General features: G+C 38.8%; 1 protein-coding gene across 3 annotated transcripts in view; it reads left to right on the top strand.

Moving 5' to 3' along the window:
• The window catches only part of HS6ST2 (heparan sulfate 6-O-sulfotransferase 2), a 399,556-nt gene extending 374,529 nt beyond the window's left edge, over window positions 1–25,027 (top strand). For all 3 annotated transcript variants that reach the window (XM_066357003.1, XM_066357002.1, XM_066357001.1), the window contains one exon: window positions 22,745–25,027. In XM_066357003.1, the coding sequence (XP_066213100.1) occupies window positions 22,745–23,618 (874 nt within the window). In that variant the 3' untranslated portion in view covers window positions 23,619–25,027. The remainder of the gene's footprint in view (window positions 1–22,744) is intronic.
• The last annotated feature ends 287 nt before the right edge of the window (window positions 25,028–25,314 follow it).

Here is a 25,314-nt window from a genome sequence, read left to right as displayed (position 1 = left end):
GGCACATATACGCTATGGAATACTACTCAGCCATAAGAAATGATGACATCAGATCATTTACAGCAAAATGGTGGGATCTTGATAACATTATACAGAGTGAAATAAGTAAATCAGAAAAAAACAAGAACTACATGATTCCATACATTGGTGAAACATAAAAACGAGACTAAGAGACATGGACAAGAGAGTGGTGGTTACCAGGGGTGGGGGGAGGGAGGACGCAGGAGAGAGGGAGGGAGAGAGTTAGGGGGAGGGGGAGGGGCACAGAGAAAACTAGACAGAGGGTGACTGAGGACAATCTGACTCTGGGTGAGGGGTATGCAACATAATTTAATGACAAGATAACCTAGACATGTTTTCTTTGAATATATGTACCCTGAATTATTAATGTCATCCCATCAACATTAATAAAAATTTATATAAAAAAAAAAGTGGGAAGAAAAGTAAAAAAAAAAAAAAGAAAGAAACAGTGTCTGACACTATATGTAATGCTTATTTCCACACACATACAGCATAACCTTTTTATCTAGTAGTTGTAACTTTTGGAGCATGAATACCTGCAGAAAATCCCTACCAAAGGAAAGGAAGCATGAGCCTGCCAGCCCTTGAATTTCTGAATGGTTACAATTCCTTACAGTTTAAATGGTTAACAAAGACTGCTTCCCCCACAAAAGCCAGGTTTTTACTTCATCTCTCTCATCACCTTAAAACAATATTAGAACTCATTAAAATCAACCCAGAAATCAAGAAAGGCAACCTTTATTTAGGGGATAACATTGCCCCTGTGCTGTTCTGGAAAACACAATGCTTAGGGTAGGCATTTGTCTCAACTAGTTTTCCTCTAATGATTTCTCTAAAACCCACTAGAGGCGCCTGCCTCCCAAAGAGCGCATGTACAGCAGGCCCAGGTAAATGAATGCAACTTGCTACAGCCTGCTCAAAATTACTTTAAATGATATTTATTGACTGCCTACCATGTGAAAAAGCCCTGTTATCGAATCCCTTGTCTTTGTGGAGGTTCCTAAAGAAATTATTCCATATGTCTCCAGATTTCTCAGTCTAGAGATGGCAAGGGAGTTGGCTATCTGGTTTCCTCATCTGTAGAATGGGAAGCTTGGGCTATAATAGTTGACAACTGTACCCCACTGCTGACCCCAACTCTGATGTACTCAGATCCTATCCCTAAGGCTCTGTAATGGGTTTACCAAAACCACAGAATCAGTCGTTACTTTCTTTTTTATATATATAAATAATTTTTTATTAATGTTAATGGGGTGACATCAATAAATCAGGGTACATATATTCAAAGAAAACATGAACAGGTTATCTTGTCATTGAATTATGTTGTATACCCATCACCCAAAGTCAGATTGTCCTCTGTCACCCTATATCTAGTTTTCATTGTTCCCCTCCCCCTCTCCCTCCTCCTTCCCCTCTCCCTCCTTCCCTCTTGTGCCCCTCCCCCCCCACCCCTGGTAACCACCACACACTTCTCCATGTCTCTTCATCTCGTTTTTATATCCCACCAATGTATGGAATCATGTAGTTCTTGTTTTTTTCTGATTTACTTATTTCACTCCATATAATGTTATCAAGATCCCACCATTTTGTAGTAAATGATCTGATGTCATCATTTCTTCTAGCTGAGTAGTATTCCATAGTGTATATGTGCCACATCGTTTTTATCCAGTCTTCTATTGAGGGCTTTTTGGTTGTTTCCATGTCTTGGCCACTGTGAACAATGCTGCAATGAACATGGGCTACATGTGTCTTTACGTATCAATGTTTCTGAGTTTTGGGGGTATATACCCAGTAGAGGGATTGCTGGGTCATAAGGTAGTTCTATTTTCAGTTTTTTGAGGAACCAGCATACTTTCTTCCATAATGGTTGTACTACTTTACATTCCCACCAACAGAGAATGAGAGTTCCTTTTTCTCCACAGCCTCTCCAACATTTGCTGTTACCTGTCCCATTAAAAATAGCTAATTTAACAGGTGTGAGGTGGTATCTCATTGCAGTTTTGATTTGCATTTCTCTAATAACTAATGAAGATGAGCATCTTTTCATATATCTGTTGGCCATTTGTATTTCTTCCTGGGAGAAGTGTCTGTTCATGTCCTCTTCCCATTTTTTTTATTGGATTGTTTGTTTCTGGTTGAGTTTTATGAGTTCTTTGTATATTTTGGATATTAGGCCCTTATCTGAGCTGTTCTTTGAAAATATCATTTCCCATTTAGTTGGCTGTCTGTTTTGTTGTCAGTTTCTCTTGCTAAGCAAAAACTTCTTAGTCTGATGTAGTCCCATTCATTTATCTTTGCCTTCACTTCCCTTGCCTTTGGAGTCAAATTCATAAAATGCTCTTTAAAACCCAGATCCATGAGTTTAGAACCTATGTCTTCTTCTATGTACTTTATTGTTTCAGGTCTTATATTTAGGTCTTTGATCCATTTTTGAATTAATTTTTGTACAAGGGGACAAGCTGTAGTTGAGGTTAATTCTTTTGCATGTGGCTTTCCAGTTTTCTCAGCACGATTTGTTGAAGAGGCTTTCTTTTCTCCATTGTGTGTTGTTGGCCCCTTTATCAAAAATTATTTGACCATATATATGTGGTTTTATTTCTGGACTTTCTATTCTGTTCCATTGGTCTGAGTGTCTATTTTTCTGCCAATACCATGCTGTTTTGATTGTCATGGCCCTATAATATAGTTTGAAGGCAGGTATTGTAATGCCTCCAGCTCATTCTTTTTCCTTAGGATTGCTTGACTATTCGGGGTTTTTTATAGTTCCATATAAATTTGATGATTTTTTGTTCCATTTCTTTAAAAAATGTCATAGGAATTTTGATGGGAATTGCATTAAATTTATAAATTGCTTTGGGTAATATGGCCATTTTGATTATATTTATTCTTCCTATCCAAGAACAAGGAGTATTTTTCCATCTCATTGTTTCTTTTTCAATTTCCCTTAATAGTGCTTTGTTTTTGTTATATAGGTCTTTTACATTCTTTGTTATGTTTATTCCCAGGTATTTTATTTTTTTGTTGTTGCAATGGTGAAGGGGATTACTTTTTTGAGTTTGTTTTCTAATATTTCAGTGTTGGCATATATATAGAAAGGCTATGGACTTTTGTATATTAATTTTGAATCCTGCAACCTTACTGTATTGGTTTATTGTTTCTAGTAATATTTTTGTGGAGTATTTGGGGTTTTTGATGTATAGGATCATATCATCTGCAAAAAAGTGATACCTTTATTTCCTCTTTTCTGATATGGATGCCTTTTATTTCTTTCTCCTGTCTCATTGCTTTGGCCAGAACTTCTAGCACCATGTTACATAAGAGTGGAGAGAGTGGACAACCCTGTCTTGTTCCTGATTTAAGGTAGAAAGTTCTCAGTTTTATGTCGTTTAATTTGATGTTGTCTGATGGTTTGTCATATATGGCCTTTATCATGTTGAGATATTTTCCTTCTATACCCATTTTGTTGAGTGTCTTAAACATAAAGTTGTGTTTTATTTTATCAAATGACTTTTCTGCATCTATTGATAAGATCATGTGGTTTTGTTCTTTGTTTTGCTGATATGATGTATTACATTAACCGTTTTTACATATGTTGAACCATCCTTGAGATTCTGGGATGAATCCCACTGGTTCATGATGTATTATTTTTTTAATATGTTGTTGTATTCCATTTGTCAGTATTTTGTTTAGTATTTTAGCATCTGTATTCATTAGAGATATTGGTCTGTAATTTTCTTTTTTTGTGCCGTCCTTGCCAGGTTTCGGTATGAGGGTTATGTTGGCCTCATAAAATGTGTTTGGAAGTATTGCTTCTTCTTCAATTTTTTGGAAGACTTTGAGTAGAATAGGAACCAAGTCCTCTTTGAATGTTTGATAAAATTCACTAGTATAACTGTCAGGGTCTGGACTTTTATTTTTAGGGAGGTTTTTAATAGTTTTTTCTATTTCCTCCCTGCTAATTGGTTTGTTTAGGCTTTCTGCTTCATGACGCAGTCTAGGAAGGTTGTATTGTTCTAGGAATTTATCCATTTCTTCTAGATTGTTAAATTTGGTGGTATATAGTTTTTCATAGTATTCTACAATAATTCTTTTTATATCTATGATGTCTGTGGTGATTTCTCCTCTTTCATTTTGGATTTTGTTTATATGAGTCCTTTCTCTTTTTTCCTTGGTGAGTCTTGCCAAAGGTTTGTCAATTTTTTTTTATCTTTTCAAAGAACCAGCTCCTTCTTTTATTAATTTTTTCTATAGTTTTTCTGTTTTCTATTTCATTTATTTCTGCTCTGATTTTTATTATTTCCTTTCTTCGGCTGGTTTTGGGTTGTCTTTGTTCTTCTTTTTCTAGTTCTTTAAGGTTTGAAGTTAAGTGGTTCACTTGGGCTCTCTCCTGTTTGTTCATATAGCCTTGAAGTTATATGAACTTTCCTCTTATTACTGCTTTTGCTGTGTCTCAGAGATTCTGTTATGTCCTATTGTCATTTTCATTTGTCTGTATATATCTTTTGATCTCTGCGCTTATTTCTTCTTTGACTCATTCATTTTTTAAAAGTATTTTGTTTAGTTGCCACATTTGTGCGGGGTTTTTTTCCCTCTTTTTTGCAGTTGAATTTTAGTTTCAAGGCTTTATGATCAGAAAATATGCTTGGTACAACTTTGATTTTCTTGAATTTGCTGATGTTGTTTTTGTGGCCCAACATATGGTCAATTCTTGAGAATATTCCATGTACACTAGAGAAAAATGTATATTCTGTCACTTTGGGATGAAGTGTCCTGTAGATGTCTATCATATCCAGGTGCTCTAATGTTTCATTTAAGACTAATACATCTTTATTGATTCTCTGTTTGGATGACCGATCTAGAGCCGTCAGCGGTGTATTGAGGTCTCCAAGTATAATTGTATTTTTGTCCGTTTTTGTTTTTAGGTCAATAAGTAGCTGTCTTATATATTTTGGTGCTCCTTGGTTTGGTGCATATATATTAAGGATTATTATGACTTCTTGATTCAACATCCCCTTAATCATTATGAAATGACCATTTTTGTCTCTGAGTACTTTTTCTGTCTTGTAGTCAGCATTATTAGATATGAGTATTACTACACTTATTTTTTTTTGGATGTTATTTGCTTGGAGTATTGATTTCCAGCCTTTCACTTTGAATTTGTTTTTATCCTTGTTGCTTAGATGTGTTTCTTGTAGGCAGCATACAGTTGGGTTTTCTTTTTTAATCCATTCTGCTACTCTGTGTCTTTTTATTGGTGAGTTTAAGCCATTTACATTTAGTGTACTTATTGACACTTGTGGGTTCCCTATTGCCAGTTTATAAATTGCTTTCTGTTTGTTTTGTATCTTGTTTGATTATTCTCTTTTGTTTTTCTTTATTTTTTTTTCATTTTTCCAAAGCTGGAAATGGGGAGGCAGTCAGACAGACTCCGGCATGTGCCCGACTAGAATCCATCCTGCATGCCCACCAGGGGGCGATGTTCTGCCCCTCTGGGGCATCGCTCTGTTGCATCCAGAGCCATTCTAGCGCCTGAGGCAGAGGTCATAGATCCATCCCCAGCGCCTCGGGCATCTTTGCTCCAATGGAGCCTCGGCTGCGGGAGGGGAAGAGAGAGACAGAGAGGAAGGAGAGGGGGAGGGGTAGTGAAGCAGATGGGCGCTTCTCCTGTGTGCCCTGGCCGGGAATCAAACCGGGGACCCCTGCATGCCAGGCCGACGCTCTACCGCTGAGCCAACTGGCCAGGGCTTCTTTTGTTTTTCTATCATTTGCTTTTGTTTGTTTGTATTCCATACTTCTTTCCGCTATTGCTACCCTTTTTAAGTCATGTGCTTCTATGGTGGTTTTTTCAAGGGTGGTTACCATTAAGTAATGAAAAGAGTTCCTACCATATTCATTGTAGTACCCTATCTTGTGAGTGTTTCTGCACTTCATCATCCTTTGCTACTGTTAATCTCTGTCCTCTCCCATTTTTTTTGCTTTTCTTGTCACAGTTTTAAATTTGGTTTTCTTGTGTTCTTGGTGGAACTTTTATTTGTGGTTTTGTTTTGTTTTGTTCTTTGAATCTGGTTGGAAACCCCCCTTTAGTAATTCCTGGAGTGGGGGTTTTCTGATGATAAATTCCCTCATCTTTTCTATATTTGTGAATATTTTTATTTCTTCTTTGTATTTGAAGGATAGCTTTGATGGGTATAGTATTCTTGGCTGAAAGTTCCTCTCTTTCAGGGTTTTAAATATTGGGGTCTACTCTCTTGTAGCTTGTAGAGTTTCTGCTGAGAAATATGATGATAGTCTAATAGGCCTTCCTTTATATATTGTATTCTTCTTTTCCTTGGCTGACTTGAGAATTTTTTCTTTGTCTTTGTTTTTGCCAATTTCATTATGATGTGCCTTGGAGTAGGTTTGTTGTGGTTAAAAAAACTCGGTGTTCTGTTTGCTTCTTCAATTTGAGGATTTGGTTCTTTCCACAGGCTTTGGAAGTTCTCGTGTATTATTTGTTTCAATATATTCTCCATTCCATTTTCTCTCTCTTCTCCCTCTGATATACCTATTATTCTCATGTTATTCTTTTTGATGGAGTCAGACAATTCCTGTAGGTCTCTCTCATTTTTTTTTTTAATTTTTGAGTCTCCCTCTTCTTCTCTCTGTTGTGCCTGAAGTTGCTTGTCTTCTGTGTCACTAATCCTACCTTCTATCTGACCTGTTCTATTAGCTAAGCTTGTTACATCGTTTTTCAATTCATGAATTAAGTTTTTCATCTCTGTTTGATTTGTTTTTATAGTTTCAGTTTCCTTGCTCATATATTCTTTGTGTTCATTGAGTTGTTTTCTGAGCTCTCTAAATTGCCTTTTTGTGTTTTCTTGTATATCTCTGAATATTTTTAGGATTTCTATTTTAAATTCTCTGTCATTTAGCTTCAAGGTTTTTAATATATTAAATTTTTTCTCCATAGATTTTCTACATCTATCTGTGCTACTTGTCTATCTTTTTTATCCATGATATTCAATTTCCTTTTTCTTAATGGCATCTGAGGGTGGTCTTGTTGATAGCACTAATGAGAATTAATAAAGAATAAATAATAGAAAACATAAAAATTAAAAATATGTAATAAATTTGGAAAAAAAAACAATAATATTTAACTATTTCCCCTCCTTTTTTTTTCTTCTCTTCCCCTCTTCTCCCCTCCTCCTTAGGAAAATATTGTGATGAACTGTGAATTATATTATGCTAAATGGAACAAAAACTGCCAGTAACAGAGGGCCTTAGTTGGGGGGAAGTGTTCAAGGGGCAAAAAAGGGAAGTAGGGACCCCAAAATGCAGAAATGGAAAAAATTTGGATCAAGTATAAAAGGATTTGCTTGTAAGTGATGGTCGATTAAGAGATATAATGAGAGGGACAAGAGGGAAACAGGAAAAATAAAAAAGAAAACTATTGTATTAAGTGGAGCAAAAACTAAATAGAATAGAGATCCTGGGTTGGGAAGAATGCTAAGGAGTTAAAGAGCGAAGTAAAAAGCACCCAAAATGCCACACACACAAAAAAAACTTGAGTCCCAAATTAAATAATTTGTTCGTGATTAAGGATAGAATGCGAGGAAAAGGAAACAAAGAAAAGAAGAAAGTAATAGAGAGGGAGAAATAAGAAAAAGGGGAAAAGGAAAAGAAGAAAGAAGAAAAAAAAAGAGAGAGAGAGAGAGTTAAGAGTTTTGGAGTGTAACCCTCATGGAGAGTAAGGAAGAAAAGAAATAAAATGTAACACTGATAGGTAGTGTAGTTCAAGAAGTGGACAGAATAAGACAGGCAGAGAATAAAAGGACCAAGGTGGAGGAAATAGAATTAATAATAATAAAGACAAGAAGATGAAAGAAACAAAAAAAAAAATAGTGGAACAAGTTATAGAGCCTGTGGATTTTTCTTGATTTTGAGAGGTTAACTTCTTTTTCCTTTTTCTTTCCTCTCCTTCTTCCTGGTCAGTGACTCTGTACCCCGAGTTCCGCCCTGTGGTACACTTAGGTAGAGATTTGCAGTTGATGAGACTCTATGGCGATGTCATATATTAGGCTTCAGTCTCGTTAGTAGTCAAGGCTTGTTAGCGTTTGCAGGCTCCAACAATGAGAGAGTCCATTTTCCTGGAGCTTCTCTCCTCGTCTCTCCTTCCTGAATTAGCAGCCTGATGATCCAGCTATGAGGCTGCCGCTACCTCTGCCTGGGGAGTAAGAGGCTCAAAGAGCTGGCAAATCCCCACTCTATCCCCACTTAATGCAGGGCTCTGGGTAAGGCTCTGGCAGTCAGAGCCTCCAGAGTAATCAGGCAGGGCTGAGAGCCAATTGCTCTCAAGGTGACTTTCTATGAGCCTCCAGGCCTGTTCAGTATGCCTAGCACTCTGTGGGACCACTCTCCCCAGGCTTTCCACACTTTGTAACCTGTTTTGGCTGGGAAGAAGATGCCCTAGTCACTGCCTGCAGTACAGGAGGTCTTAACATCTGCCAGGTCCTTCTTTTTAGTGTATAATGAGAAGTTGCCCCACCCCTTTAGCAAGAGGCACTAAAAAATATCACGCCTTTTGTCTTAGATCACTGAACTGAGAGAGATCTTGTCAATTAGAGCCGCGTAGGTCAGTTGGGAGGTGAGCAGACTGTGGGTTACGCTAATTTCAGCGATTGGATCCACCAATCTGCTTCAGAAAGGACTGCAAGCTGCCCGTGCACCCCTCCCCTGATGCTTCATTATTAGCTTGAATGGTTGGTTGAGGTTCCCTACCCGTCCAGAGAAGTTCGGGCATAGGGAAGTTCACTTTGGTGCACTCCCCGTGCACCGCTGGCAGCTGCTGCTCGCGGCGCAGGCGTTTGCTTGTGTGGGCTGATTCACCACAGGCACACTTTCCTCGGCTTGAACGAAGGTCCATGCTGCAGCCTACCTTCCTCCACGCCCTTAGCCCCCCCCACCTGACTCTCAGTTCCAAGTGAAAGCAGCCATTGCTCAGATTAGTGAAGAAGGCAGAGTGTTCCTTTGTCCAACTTATTTCCTTCAGGGTTGATTATATATTTAGTCAATTTTTTGCTTGATCCTACCTTCGTTTTTAGTGTGTGGAACTCCCATATGCTCCAAGAATAGATTTTTCTGTCTCTGGTTGATGAACTTGTTGAAATTTTGGGGAGATTTGTCAGTCGCGCTCCTCACAGTGCCATTTCTCTGACGTCACTCAGCCGATCCTTTCATATCTTGCCATATTCAATTATCTCCTACTTTATTTATTTATTTATTTATTTATTTATTTATTTATTTTAATAAGGTGACATTGATATATCAGGGTACATAAGTTCAGAGAAAATATCTCCAGGTTAGTTTGACATTTGATTATGTTGCATACCCTTCAGCCAAAGTCAAATTGTCTTCCGTCACCTTCTATTTGGTTTTATTTGTGCCCCTCCCCTTCCTCCCTCTCTCTCCTTCCTCGCCCTCTCCCATGGTAACCACCACACTCTTGTCTGTGTCTCTGAGTCTCTTTTTTATGTCCCACCTATGTATGGAGTCATATAGTTCTTAGTTTTTTCTGCTTTACTTATTTCACTCATCAAAATGTTATCAAGGTCTTTGCTCTGGCCAGACCGTTTGTGCCCTTGGCCTGTGCTGTGCACAGTGAGCACACACATGCTGGAGACTCAGATGTGCCTGACAGTGCAGACACACAAACCAAACAGGTCATCAGCAAGGGCACTGGGCAAGATTTAGGCTCAGAAGCCATACAGACCTGATAATCTTTAACACTGTGCTTTTAAGATGCTTAAACAAAATCTTTTAGCTAAATATCCTTATCTGTATAATAACAAAGCAACAACAGTAACATTGATAGTAAATAACATTTACTGAGAATTATGTTTCAAGAAAGATCTAAGAATATATTATATTCTTTTTTTATATATATATATTCTTATAAAATATATATATGTATGTCTTTACATATCTTTATGTTTATTGTGACCCCATGGTCTCTCCCACATTATAAGTGAGAAAAACAAAGGCATAGAGATGTTAAGTTATTTGCTCAAGCTGACATAGCTAGTAACAGAAAGAGCTGCAGTCTGGACCCAGCCACTCTGGCTCTAGAGTAGCACTGTCCAACAGAAATATAATGTAAGCTGCATGTATAATTCTGAATCTTCTAATAGCCACATTAAATATGAAAAGATACAGGTGAAATTAAATTTAACAATATATTTTACTTAACCCAATATATAAAAAATATTATTTCAACATGTAATCAGTATAAGTAATAATTAATTGAAATATTTTATCTTTCTTTCAGTCTTGGAAACCTTAGTACCTGTGCTTAAAAACACTTAGAGTGCTTATTTGGCACTAGCCACATTTCAAGAGGCTCAGTAGCTGTATGTGGCTATATTGATTGGATAGTGCAGCTCCAGAATGGACCTTCTTAATCATTACATACACTATGCCTAAAATGAAGGCATTATCACCAGTCAAATGGATTTTTTGAGGAATCATCTAGCATAGTGCTTGCCACAATGTAAGCACCCATTAACCCATCCTGTGTGAATGTGAAGGCTCACCGTTAAATCTTATTAGTAGTTCCACTGCTGTACTGTTTGCTCATGTCATAATGCCTCCTTCCCTTTTTGCCACACACCTAGTTAAATCTTTTCTATTGTTTAGAGCCTGATCAGCTTTGTTCTCCATGAAGCCTTCATTGATTACTACAGTGCACAGTAAACTCCTCTTTGATGCATTTTGCACTTATTTTAGCCCTTCACTATATTTAACCCTTACCTTCATCACTGAATTATGATCTTATCTCCCCAGTTAAAGCCTAAGCTTTCTGTGAGCAGATCTTCACATACTTATGCCTTTCTCACTATTGGACCCACAGCTCTAATTGTGTCAAAATTTGGATCACTCAGAGTTAATATATTGCTCATGAATTGATTAAATATCTGTAATGAAATCCAAGGCCAAGCCCCTCAACTCTAGGACCAAAGGAATACCATATCCTCAACTTGTGTATACCTGTTCCTGAATTGAATGCCATAAAGTTATCAGTTTTATTACTTACTAATTGAGACCTTGAACATACAGTGTTTTGTAGGGGATATATAATAGTTTCCAATAAAAGAACAGAACATCGGCAGTAGGTTCCCAGGACAAGAGATACTAAAAATATTCATCTTAAGAGAAAGACATTAACCATGGTAGTCTCAGTGGTGGCACTGAGACATTTTCTAAGCTTCTTCCTGTTCCCTGGGGGTTGAAGTTTACCACTTTTCACTTCTTTTGCGGAACCAAGCCCTCTCCAACTGCTGATGTCATCCTTCACGGGGTGACAGTTTGACAGCGGGATGCCACTTAGAGACACTGAGGAAGCTGAGAACTACCATGAAGAGGGAGGAGTCAGGAAGCCTGAGTTAGTTCATCAGTGGCAGAACTGGTCTCCATGTTACATGGACAGATCATATCCCTTCATGGGGCCTTAGCTTCCTCATCTACATACTAAAGGGGTTTTTTTATAGAAGTTCTTTCTACCTCAAAAAACACACCAAGTATTAATGAACTGAGATTCACAAAATAATTTAAGAATGCAAAATATCTCAGGGAAAATTGTAAGCTGCAAAGCTGTTCATGCCTCCAAGCAATTGAGTGAACTCTGGGTGAAGGCTGGTAACTACGGGTCATAAAACTTGGAATTTCACATCTTGTTAAAGAAATCAGGTTTTTCACTATTTGCAAAAGTCCTTAGACTTATGTACTTTGAGCTTACTGGGCTTGGGGGGGGGCATATTTCTTTTAAAAAGAAGTAAATATCACCAGAACTTATTGTGAGATGACTTCCACATTGGGTTTGAATTAACAGACATTGGAAATTCTTTTTTCTACCTTTTCAGTGAAGAAGAAAACATATTTTTCCTGTTTTGTAAAAGAAAGAGAAGAAGAATGACATAGAAAAATGTCCTTCTGTTTAATGAAAGCCCATCTGTGGTCTGCTTAGTGTTCCCTCACAGTACATAAGATAAGTTAAACTTCAGTTAGTCAGATGGGGAAAATCAATTAATTATGGTGTTAATAAAGGTATTACCTTATAACCACAGAACTACTCTTTTGTGTGAGGTGTGAAAAATACCATAAAACCCTTGCAAAGAGAACTGAATAGCTTGTTTGGTGGATGCAAGACCTTTAGCCTCTTCCAAGTTGTTATTTTGTCCAATATTTGCCTGGAATGGTTATGTCTTATTAAGGATTCCAGGCAATTCATTAAAAGAACCAGTGAAAGTCTTGGTTGTCTTATATATCAGTGGGCTCCCAGAATTGGTCCTGCTCCCCAAATCTAGACCCAGGAGAACCTGACCTAGTCATGAGCTCACAGCATCAATTTGAAGAGGAAAGGGGAGATCCAGTGTCCAGATCATGTAGGTCTTTCTATGATTGTAAAGATAATCAAAGAAATCATGGGTCTCCCTCCTTTAAGTAACCCATTCTGTGTGAAAGTGATGGCTCACACTTCTCACTAGATAAAGCATGACTATTAAGCCACAAGACTGTTTGGACGAATGTATCAGAAACAACACATTACGTAAGCATCCACCCACTTCAAAACAGTCCCCTCAAAGACCTAAGCTTCTTTTATTAGGATGCTGCCACTGCTGAGCACAGTGCTTATGGAGCTCTTCTTTTGGGACTGCCAGTATATGAGTAATACAAAAAACACAGTTAAAATGGCACCTCCAGGGATTAAGGGATCCTATTCCATCAGAGGCATATTTCCCTTCGACTCAATTAATTATACTTTTATTTAGTCTGTGTTCATATATGAGTGCCATTTGATCTGAAAGCCATCTTCCTTGTTTTGACCAAGTAATTTACATACAGTAGGAGGATCCATGCAGTTAGTTTAGACATCATTAACCGAAGGAGACCAGACCTTCAGCATTAATGATTCAAAGTCATATAAAACTCCCAGTTTGGAAACTTTACTTAAAAACCACCAGTTGCAGTTCTTATTTTTCTATGATTCATTGTTTATCCAAGAACAAGATGTTCAAAAGCTGAACTTAAAAAAAAGAAAAACAAAATAAACAAAAACAACAACAACAAAAAAAAAACAACTAAACTACAAGAACTACAGATATAATAAAATCTTCACTCCTATTGATTTGGGCTAAGAATTTGTTCCCTTTCTTAAATTAACTTTTTATTGATCACTCCTATGACCTTAACTGGTATAGTTTTGCTGGCCTTTAATTAAAAAAGAAAGGCTTTGGTATTTATTTCCCTTTGAGTAGTGCAAGAAAAACCTTATTGTGGCCTTTTTTGAACCAGTGGCCTTAAAGTAAATGTTTACAACCTGATCCTCATAACTTTGCTCAGGCGAAGTTCCCTGGGCTTCCTTTGGACAGAAATGTGCATCCGTAGGGCTCACTTGAGTACAACGAGGAGCTCAGACTGGCTCTTGGGAACTAATTTGGCTTGCCCACACTGTGGGTACTCCCTGGGATCGCTGAGAAATTTTTTTTTTATCTCTAAGGCTACATGCATGGGGCAGTGGTTCTCAGACTAGACCACATGTGTACATCAGAATTTTCTGAAGGGGCTGTTAAACAGAGATTGCCAGTCTCAACCTCTAAGTTTCTGCTTCAGTAAATGAATTCGAGAATGTGCCCTTCTAACAAGTTAAGTGAAGCTGATGCTGCGGGTTCTGGGGCCACAATTTGAGAACCACTTCTTTAGTTCGTTTGTAGAGGCAGAAGTCACAGGTTTGTGTCCCAGGACTAGAATGGGAAAGATACACATTGTGGTGTCAGAGACAACCAGGATCAAGTCTAAGCACCTCAACTTATAGGAACTGACCCTGAATCAGTTCATATCTCTCTGAGTCTCCATTTCTTCATTTTTGAAATGAGAGTAACAGTACTTGATTTATAGTATTCTTGGGAGTTAATGTGTAAGTGTCAGGCACAAAACCCCCTAGGTATAAGAAGGTGCTGTCGCTCAACAGCCTACTGTTTCCCCATCATGAAGGTTAGTGAGCTCTTTCATGCCTAATTTGCTGTCCTACATAATTAATAAACACAAAGATGGAGTCTGCTAAAAATATAAGCTCAAGAATATTCTTTGCACTTAGATTGATTCCTGAGGGCAGCTGGCCACTTGTGACTTGTAGGTAATTCTTGCTTCCCTCAGGGCCTTGATTGTCCCACCTGTAAATTGAAGGGTTTGAGCTAGATATTTTACTATCTTAAAGGTTTCTTCTTGTTCTGACAATCTAGGATTGCATTACTTAGACCTGAGATACTCATTATAAGAGACTTTGTTGGAATAAAATGAAAAATATATATGATTCTTGTTTTTATCCATTTACTTGCATTTAATACCCTTAAGTATACTCCAGCCTTGTTTAACAGTGGGATGCTGCACAGAAAGTAAGAAGCAGCTGCTTAATATTACTAGATCTCCTTCATAGCTAGAGATTCTTCAAGTATTTCATAACAGATATAAAATAGTATATCTGTTACTTAATACTGACATCTAGTGGTTTTTCCTTATTAAAGGAAATATATGCATTTTCTTGGCTTATCCTAAGCTCTGTTGTTTCTGCTACAGATGTTCATTCAACAATCTTTTTTATTAATCACTTATTTTTATGTCAAACACTGTACCTGGCCCAGAGGAAATTACATTGATATATGATACATGGTCCCTGTCCTCCCAGAGCTCATAGTACAATGGGGGAAGCAAACAAATCACTGCACTATGTAGGCGCATTGTAATAAATGCTACAATGGGAGAATACCAGTGCAGTTGGAACAGAGGAATTCCAGGGCAGTTAAGTCTGCCCAGGAATGTCAAGGAAGGTTCATGGAAGAGGCAGCCTTTGAGTTGAGTTTTAAAGGATTTTTCCATATAGCCTACAAATGACAGAAGCCATCCAAAAGAATGGGTACTCTATATACAAAGGAATGGGGCCTGTAGGATCATTGCCTGCAAACAATTTAGCAAATTAGACTACTTTTACATTCCTGGGGCATAGAATATTGAGCAGGGTTTTGTTGACCTTGACACTGACACTGTTGATATTTGGTTGGATAGTTCCTTGTCTACACTGTAGCATATTTAACAACATCCCGAGACTTCAATCACTAGATTTGAGTAGCATCTGCTCCCAACTGTGACAAGCAAATGTCTCCAGATATTGCCAAATATCTGAGATTCAGGGAAGAGAAGGAGAGATGGAAAATCACTCAGGAAAAGGAAGATGACATGTGATAGAGATAAGGGAGAGGAAATAAAGGTGGTTGCCAGCTCCCAAAAGGCTGTATCTACCATGTGAAGGAACTTGGACTTCATGTCAGAGCTGATAGATATCCATTGAGACGTCTTAACCAGGGAATGACAGGTCAGATGTGTACCACATGGGGTTGTGAGACTGGAGGCAAGGAAGTGGGCCAGAAGGCTACTGCAGTTACCCAGTAGAGAAGTGATGAGGGCCTGACACCAGGTAGCTGGAAACGATGGGTTTGAGATCTATTAAGAACTAAAGCCAGCAAGAATTGAGGAAAATTCAAATGTTAGTGATGGGCAAGATAGAGGAGTCAGGATGGCTCCCAGGTTTCTTGCTCAGACAACTCTTTCCTTGGTTGCCTACCCCCTCCTAGTTACTTATCAATGACAGGATAAAGTTGGTCTAGACTTCTACAGGGTAGCAAATCTTTCACTGTGTTCTGTTTGTAAAGGCATACAGAAGTAAAAAAAATGGTCATTAAATTAACCCAGGTAACTGATGGAGAATCATGACTCCAATTTAAAGATGTGATTCCTGGTCATCTAAATTAAGTGACACATTTGGTCACAAGATATTTCTGTGCAGATATTCCTCGCTGAAACAGACTGAGTATGATTCTCTTGTGGCTGAACTTGGCTCATTCATTTAAAATTAAATGAATCCATTCAGCAGCAATTTCGGGCTTATGTCAATCTGAAAGGAGATTTCCAGCAACTACTCTAGACCTGTCTTCACCTGCATCTTGTTCTGTTTTGATCAGTGCCTGGATACTATGGGCATTGCCAAAAGGAAGTATAGGATGTGGTGATGATATTGGGGCATATAATCTGAATCCAGATGCCTTTTGACTGGCTTAGACTTACTTACTCTAACAGAAAGAAATTAAAAAGAGCCACAAATTAACTTCATCAGTCTAGGATAAGGTAGATTTGGTTTCAAAATGGCATATGTGAGAGAATTTAGTTGACTGTGTGTCAGTGGTGTGGCATGTCTGCTCAAAAGGCCAATGTGGTTTGAGGCCATATTAAGAGAAATGTTTACAAGAATGAGGGAAGGGAGCCCTGGCCAGATATTTTGTTTGGTTAGAGCTTCATCCTAAGTGCAGAGGTTGACTGTTTGATCCCCGATCAGGGCACACACAGGAACACAAGAGCAGATTGATGTTTCTCTCTCTCTCTCTCTCTCTCTCTCTCTCTCTCTCTCTCTCTCTTTAAAATTAATAAAAGTTAAAAAAAAAGAATGAGGGAAGGGATAGACTGTCCCTACTTGTAACTTGCCAGACTGCCAGGAAGGAATGTTTCAAAAAAGTGCAGTATATTCAGAGGCAAACAAGAGGACAGGGAAGGGGGCCTGGCCAGTTGGCTCAGCGGCAGTGCATTGGCCTGGCATGTGGATGTCCTGGGCTTAAATCTCGGTCATGGAAGACAGGACAGGCAACCACATGCTTCTCTACACCTCCCCTTCCTCAGTCTCTCTCTCTCTCTCTCTCTCTCTTTCTCTCTCTCTTTCATACCCTCTAGTAGCCATGGCTTGACTGGCTATAATTTGAGCACAATGGACCAGGCACTGAGAATGGCTCCATGGAGCATCCTCTTCAGGCAATAAAAATAGCTCCATTGCCAGCATGGCCCAAGATTGGCAAAGCATCAGTCCCAGATAGGAGTTGGAAGGTGGATCCCACTGGAGGTTAAGCAGGAGTATGTCTATCTCCCTTCCTCTTACTTGGGAAAGAAGAAAAAAATAAAATAAATAAATATAAAAAGAGAACAGTGAGGGAACTTGAAGTTGTGTAGAGAATAGTTGAAAACCATATTTAGCATAAAAAAGAGAAACCTTGGGGTATTAAATGTCTTTTAAATATCTGTAGTCACATAGGTGGAATTAAAAACCATTTCCTAATTAGGTCCTCACAGTCTAAAACTACTACCACTTTTTGTGACAACTTCACATCTTTATCTTAAGCCCAGATCCCTCTCTGAGTTCTATGTCTGTCCATTCAAATCTTTTTTTAAATGTCCCACAGGCAATTCAAACCTGTGTTAGAGATGTGAGTGTGTGTGTGTGTGTGTGTGTGTGTGTGTGTGCGTGACAGAGAGAGAGAGAGAGAGAGAGACAGACAGACAGACAGACAGACAGGAACAGGCAGGAAGGGAAAAAGATGAGAAGCATCAGTTCTTCATTGTGGCACCTTAGTTGTTTATTGATTACTTTCTCATACATGTCTTGACTGGGGGGCTACAGCAGAACAAGTGACCCCTTGCTAAAGCTGGAGACCCTGGGTTCAAGCTGGTGAGCCCTGCTCAAACCAGATGAGCACACACTCAAGGCAGTGATTTTGGGGTTTCAAACCTGGGTCCTCTTGTGTCCCAGTCCGATGCTCTATCCACTGCACCACTGCCTGACCAGGCTGAGAGGCATCCTTAAGTCTGTCTCCTTTCTTTCACCTACATTCATTTTGTCACCAAATTTTGTTAATTCTATCTCTCAAATATTTCTTTAGTCTACCCCCCATCTTCGGTCTTGTTTCCTACAGGGACCCACATTAATTTCTCTAATTCTAGCTTCACATACCATACTCATTCTAAAACACAAATCTCACCATGTCACTTCCCTGCTTAAAACATTTAAAAGGCCTCACTGTTGTCCACAAAAGTTTAAATTCTTAAATATGACATCTGAGGCCGTCCATAACCAGGTCCAGTGCTACTTCTTCATCTCCAATTTCTGCTACTACCTTGTAATCCCCAAAAAGTTATTTTCAGTGATAGGATTCAGCTGGTTCACACTGGTTTGGGAAAACTGATATCAATTTTTTTTTTTTTGTATTTTTCTGAAGCTGGAAACGGGGAGAGACAGTCAGACAGACTCCCGCATGCGCCCGACCGGGATCCACCCGGCACGCCCACCAGGGGCGACGCTCTGCCCACCAGGGGGCGATGCTCTGCCCCTCGGGGCATCACTCTGTTGCGACCAGAGCCACTCTAGCGCCTGGGGCAGCAGCCAAGGAGCCGTCCCCAGGACCCGGGCCATCTTTGCTCCAATGGAGCCTTGCTGCAGGAGGGGAAGAGAGAGACAGAGAGGAAAGAGAGGGGGAGGGGTGGAGAGGCAGATGGGCGCCTCTCCTGTGTGCCCTGGCCGGGAATCGAACCTGGGACTTCTGCACACCAGGCCGACGCTCTACCACTGAGCCAACCGGCCAGGGCCAATATCTATTTTTTTAAGTGATAAGTGTGGGGGGGGCAAAGGGACAGACTCTCTCATGCACTTCAACCGGTATCCACCTGGCAAGCCCCCATGGGCGTGATGCTCTGCCCATCTGGGGCTGCTGCTACTGAACTATTTTAGTGCCTAAGGTGAGGCCAAAGCCACCTTCAGCAAAGGGACCAAATTCCTTCAATCTAGCTACAGGTGTGTGTGTGTGTGTGTGTGTGTGTATGTGTGTGTGTGGAGAGAGAGAGAGAGAGAGAGAGAGGAGAGAGAGAGAGAGAGGAGAGAGAGAGAGAGAGAGAGAGAGAGAGAGAGAAAGGGAGAAAGGAGAAGGGGAGGGGTAGAGAAGCAGATGATTGCTTCTACTGTGTGCCCTGACTGGGAATCAAACCCAGAACATCCACACACTGAGCTAACACTCTACTTCTGAGCCAACCAGCCAGGGCTGATACCTAATTTATTGTTGAGTTTGGTGAACCGGTTGTTAAAATGGCACTTGTAATGAGTGTTCTCTCTAAGGTGGGCGCCTGAGCAGTCGCTCATTGTGGAAATCACAAATTTACATTCCTTACTCTTTTTTAATGTTCATCTGTACAACAGCATATTCTAAGCACCCATAGTAATATTCATATCATTCATAGGTGAAAAGAATTTCAAGTGAGGACACCAATCAAGAAGAAATATGGAAATATCTTAAATAACAGTCTTATTATTTTTTGTCAAGTATTATTTATTTTTTATTAATATTTTTAAACTTTCTTATTAGATAATCTAGTTTTGTGTACTTCTTTGTTGTTCTTAAGTATCAAATGCATGAAATAATAAACTACCTTTCAGTATATTGGGGTTTTTTTTATACTTAAAACGGTTATTAAGGCAGAGAACTGGTTGTTAAATAATTTGAATCCCATCACTGAATTTTTTTCAATGCACTTCTTCCACGCATAACAGGATATAAATCTCTTGTCAGGCTAGGTTAAGAATCTCTGCAAATTGTTTTCATTGTACCTTGTCCTCGCTTTAACACGACCAGCACACTATACTGAAATGCTCTCCTTGGGTTCCCACCTCTCACTCCTGTTGGTATCCTGTCTCAGTGCCAGGCATACATTAGATGCTTGAACTGAACTGACCATTGGAAAAGTGCCACTTATGTTCTTATGCGTACTTGATTCTCAGTACATTCCCGTAAACTTGGCCTTTCATATCCTCATTTGCTGTGAGTCGGAAGACTGCTTGTCTGATATTTCCTCAACAACGCTTCACTCAGAAGAATGAGCATCCTGAGTCCTTTGCCCAGCTAAACCTTCCAGGTATTATTCTTACCTGCCTTCCAATTCCAACACACTATGCAATTTAGGAGGCCCCTGGATACTCCGGCAGACCTGCCCTTCAGCAGATCTTCCTTTTAATTTATGAGATCAGTTTTCAAGCAGCATCAAGTGTTTCCAGTTGCAGCAGAATGGGTCTCTGGGCCTATTTTCTCTGGAGGATGGGGGCTGTTGGCAATCACTGAATTTCCAGAGCTGTTGTCATGTAGGGTAACTGTTATCACCAGGGTAGTGTATATGTGTACATGCGTGCATGCCTGCCTGTTTTTAGGCTCCTCTAATTGCTTTATCATGATAATCCCTTTAGTAAAGAGACTGAGGCTGCCCACATTGGTTTGCTCTCATCTTATACAGGCACCAGGGACCTTCAAGTGAAAGGAGTCAGACATCCAAAACATGAGAGACACTCGGAATGTTTGTTTCTGCCTTTTTGTGGTGCCTCCTCTCTCACTTTATGGGAATGATACTTATAAATCATTGGTCCTGACACTAACTCTGGTGGTTGTGATCAATCTGCTCTGAAACGTAAGGAAGAGCTGTCAGAAAGGAGAGCCTCAGACTTGTACTGAGGTTCAGTCTAGGATTTACCAGAGGATGTCACTGTAGGCTTAAATCAGTAAAACATGCTAGGGAAGGAGGACTTTCAGCTAATCATGAAGGTGACTCCACTATGGTGGCATAAAACACCCAGCAGCCTCCATTATAATGCATGTCTGGATAAACTGGTTGAAAGATTAATCCAAATGTGTCACTGAACTTCATAAATTTCTTTTTTTCCCAAGTAATCAGACTAATTGCCACTAATCTATTACTTGAGGCCTAGAATAAAGGCTTGATAAATATGGAATGAATGAATGCACACCAAAACTTGGAGTAGAAGGAGGAAGCCCATGGGAATAATAATCACTTTTGTTGGTACTGGCTGCTGAGAAACAAAAGCTGCTACTCTTTAGCAGTGCATCTTTACTGAGATGAATTTTAGTAGCACCAGATAAGTCAGGTCTTAGGATAAACAATGAGATAGGTGAAGATAGTCTTGGCCCCCACTCCATCCTCACCTCCAGATGCTTCTGTGTTCATGATTGTTTATTCCAGAAAATATTTATGGTTATTTAAATTTTTTTCTGTGACTTTGCAAGGACTTAGAATATTATCTAGAGTTTTTTTTATAATATCAGGCGTATCTTTCTTAGTTTCTAACTTCTCTGGAATAGATAGTTAAATAAGTGATTAAAAGGGTTACTGAGATTCTACTTTGTGCCAGGTATAAAGGCCAAGGAACAAAGCTGAAATAACTGGGATGAGAGTTACAGAACAGCACAGGGGCCAAGTCCTGGAAAACATAGTTTAATCAGAAGCACAAACAAGTAATTACAATTAAGTATCAAAAGCGTGCTTTGTGATACAGGGAAGAGGAAATGGCTGGCAGCAAAGGTTAGGGTAAGTTTTCTGAAAAGAGAGATAGTACTTGGGTTAGAACTTGAAGAACGATGAGTAGAATTTTCCAGTCAAAGAAGGGAGATCACAGCAGGTAGAGGAAACACCATGCACAGAATAGAGGCCTACAGGTGAGTTTCCAGGGTGCCTGAGTTGCTCAAAGCCCAAGACTTGGGAGAAACATTTCCTCAGAGGACATCAGCCAACAGACTCAATCAGTTGGTTGACGTTTTTTGGTTTTGTATTTCCCTCTGGCTCCTTGTGTATGTGTATGGAGCCACCACTCCTTCAGATGGGGATAAATAAACTTCAGAAAAGCTGCAAGGCACTCCCTAACCTTTCTGTAAGAAACTTAAGGCTAATATTCAGTGTTTATTGTTGTTTTCCTTCCAAAATATACGCTTCCATAACCTCATGTTTCATCCTATGAACCTGAGTAGAATCTCATTTCTTATTAAAAGCCCACTGCAAGGTGTTTCTCCCCTTTAAAATACCTGATCACATGATAGGCCTTTACGTTTCTGAGGTGTGCATGTGTGTGCACCTGCTGTGTATGGGTGGGTGTGGGTGTGTGGTTTAAATGTTTGCTAGTTTGGTATATGAACAAATAATTTTATCAGTTTGCAGCTTTTAAGTGCAGATAGCCAAACAGCTAAGCCTTCATTCTTGGTGACATGCAAGTGTCCTTTCAGTGGGAAAAGAAAAGGAACATTTTAATATTGATAGAGTCAACTTTCCTATCCTGGGAAAATTACCACATGAGTGAAGTCTGAAACCAAAGTAGTAGCATGCAAATATGCCACTGGCAGATACTATGTCTATTTCAATCAATGATTAACCAGTGTTTATTTCTGGAGGCCCTGAGTTGCTCTGTCTCTATTTTACACTTTCATAATATATGAGCCATGAAGTTAGGACAACAGCCAATATCAAAGATATCACATCAGACACTCATTCATTGAGGTTTTGTTTTTTAATAAGATATTCTGATTAGACAGGATATTGGGAAAAAAGCTTTTGTATATTTAATATGAAATATTAGAATTTGTGTTCACATATCAACCCCATATCACTTCAGTAAAATCAGTTATTCTGAATCCCCATTTCATCAGTTAATGGGGGTTTGATGGAGCACCTACCTAGCAAATAGGTTTATTGAAAGGATTTTGTCATTGATTGGATAGAGAGAAACAGAGGGCAAGGGAGAAGGGGAAGTGAAGAGTGACAAGGCTGATGTCTTAGGTGTAAACTTTTCATACCAGCAAGTTAGGTGAAAGAATTAACTATCTGGACAGGCTAGTGAAACTCAAACTACAGTACAGTTCACAAGACAAATGTCACTAGATCTTCATCATTCTTTTTCTTTCTTACTAGCCAGTGAACATCACATATACCACACACCTCCTGATGCCACTTATGTCATCCACATCACTGACTGTTGCTTTTTGTGCTTTCTCCATAGAAACTTCCACTATATCACCATCCTCCGAGACCCAGTGTCCCGGTACTTAAGTGAGTGGAGGCATGTCCAGAGGGGAGCAACATGGAAAGCATCACTGCATGTCTGTGATGGAAGGCCCCCAACCTCCGAAGAGCTGCCCAGCTGCTATACTGGTGATGACTGGTCTGGCTGCCCATTGAAAGAGTTCATGGACTGCCCCTATAATCTAGCCAACAACCGCCAGGTGCGCATGCTTTCTGATTTGACCCTAGTAGGCTGCTACAACCTCTCTGTCATGCCTGAAAAACAAAGAAACAAGGTCCTCCTCGAAAGTGCTAAATCAAATCTGAAGGACATGGCATTCTTTGGCCTAACTGAGTTTCAGCGGAAGACACAGTATCTGTTTGAGAAAACTTTCAACATGAACTTTATTTCACCATTTATCCAATATAATACCACTAGGGCCTCTAGTGTAGAGATCAATGAGGAAATCCAAAAGCGTATTGAGGCACTAAATTTTCTGGATATGGAATTGTACAGCTTTGCAAAAGACCTCTTTCTGCAAAGGTATCAGTTTATGAGGCAGAAGGACCATCAGGAAGCTAGGCAGAAACGTCAGGAACAACGCAAATTTCTGAAGGGAAGGTTCCTTCAGGCCCGTTTCCAGAGCCAGAGTCAGGTCCAGATTCAGAATCTGAGTCAGAATCCAAATTTGAATGCAAATCAGAACGTGACTCAGAATCTGCTTCAGAATCTGACTCAGAGTTTGAAACAGAATTCAGTCCAGAAAGAGAACCGGGAAAGCCAGAAGCGGAAACGCGGCCAAGAGCAGAACGATAGCAGCACCAGCAATGGCACCAATGACTACATAGGCAGTGTAGAGAAGTGGCGTTAAATGGCTCCTAAAGGCTTTTGCATACTCCAAAAGCGCCAGTAAAAATATGGCAAATCTGAAAATATGAGTGTTCAAACACAACTTATTCCTTAAGTTTGGAAGCTAAAAAAAGTTAAGATGTTGCCTTTACAGTTGCCTTTCAATTAAATATTATACTGTGTGGGGTAAAACAAATTCCAATACATAATTAAATCGTCTTTTTTTGTTTGTTTGTTTGTTTGTTTATATTTAAAATCCAAGAGCCAAACCAGACTTACCAGAAATTGCTCTTTAGATATCTTAAGAAGTTCTTCAGTTAGTTATAAAGACAAAATAAAAACAAAATGGGGGCATTTAACTTATCGCTAAAAAATGAACCTTAAATTATTTATGATACACTGTAAAAACTCAATGCTAGAAGAATTTTTTTAGGAGTAAGCATGGATATAAACATAAAAAAAAAACTAATGTAAAACACACAACCTTTCATTTTCTTTTGATTTTTAACAAGGAAGCTATCTAAATAAAATAAGAAGTAACGGTAAATTTTACCAAAGTGTAGAAAATTAAATTTTTCTCTTCCAAATATGGGTAGTTTTATGTAAAAATATTGGTTTTTCAAATAGAACAGAGGTTATATCTTGTTATTTAAGAAATGTTTAAAATTTTAAACTTTTTCTCCCTTCTACTCTTTAAAGGTTTTAAACATGGTGTATCATATATTAACAAAACACTTTTTTTTTTTTTTCAAATGGAATACCAATGTAAAGATCTAATTTCGAGACATTTTTTGGGCACTGTAATTTCAACAACTCTGGAATATTTTTGGCGCTGCTTCTCATTCATTTTAAGCCTTCTCAGTTGTGCTCATTCCAAATTAACCCATTTGTAGACTCTTTCTTCTTCATCTAAATGGCGTGTCGCTGGATTTATTGTGGTATATAATCCTGGATAAAAGTCAGGATTTTCTATAAAATTGTCTTATCAATATTTGTGTAGTGAAGTCTTTATGAAGAAACTCTTGAACAGGATAATATGTATAAAAATATTGTTGAATTTATTCTTGATCAAATAGAATTGAACCTGAATATGAATAAATTGTTATTTACTTCTTATACATTTTTATTTTAATGTTGCCATTTGGGCTGGCTATTTCTAGTCCATTATATCTTATCTGTGTTGACAGATTGTGGACAATTACATGAGAAAACCAATGGTAGAATAAGCATTAGGAATATAGCCAGAGTTATTCAGTTACACCAAAAGTTGTACCTTAATTCTTTGAGTTAACCGTCTACCAGGTTTTGTTTTAAGAAAGAACCAAAGGAAACAGTATTTTGTAGTAAGGTTAAGTATCAGCATATGACTTGAGGAAAGTGATTGAGTATTGTAAGTCTTTACATAAATACTTTTAGGGCATTGATTATGAATTGAGCAGAGCAAAAATATAGTATGTAAATCATTGTGCTATGAAGCATTGTGATTCTAGGAACTTTCCATTTTACAGATTTTGTAGTACTTCGTAAGGACTTACCCTAACCCTTTGGCTGTCTGTCAAACAGAGCAACTGGAAGTGGCATTTGTTCTCAGGAGTACCATGCTTAGAAGTGTGACCATAAGTCATATCTTGTTCAATCTGCTCATTTGAATGATCTAATTTCATCTAAAATAATGTGGCCAGAAGTGGACAAGACCTGAATATTTTAGTTTAAAAATT

The sequence above is a fragment of the Saccopteryx leptura genome, chromosome X (genome assembly GCF_036850995.1).
Source record: "Saccopteryx leptura isolate mSacLep1 chromosome X, mSacLep1_pri_phased_curated, whole genome shotgun sequence".
Classification (NCBI taxonomy): Eukaryota; Metazoa; Chordata; class Mammalia; order Chiroptera; family Emballonuridae; genus Saccopteryx; species Saccopteryx leptura.
The sequence above is the reverse complement of the archived record's forward strand: the minus strand, read 5'-3'. Positions and strand labels throughout refer to the sequence as shown.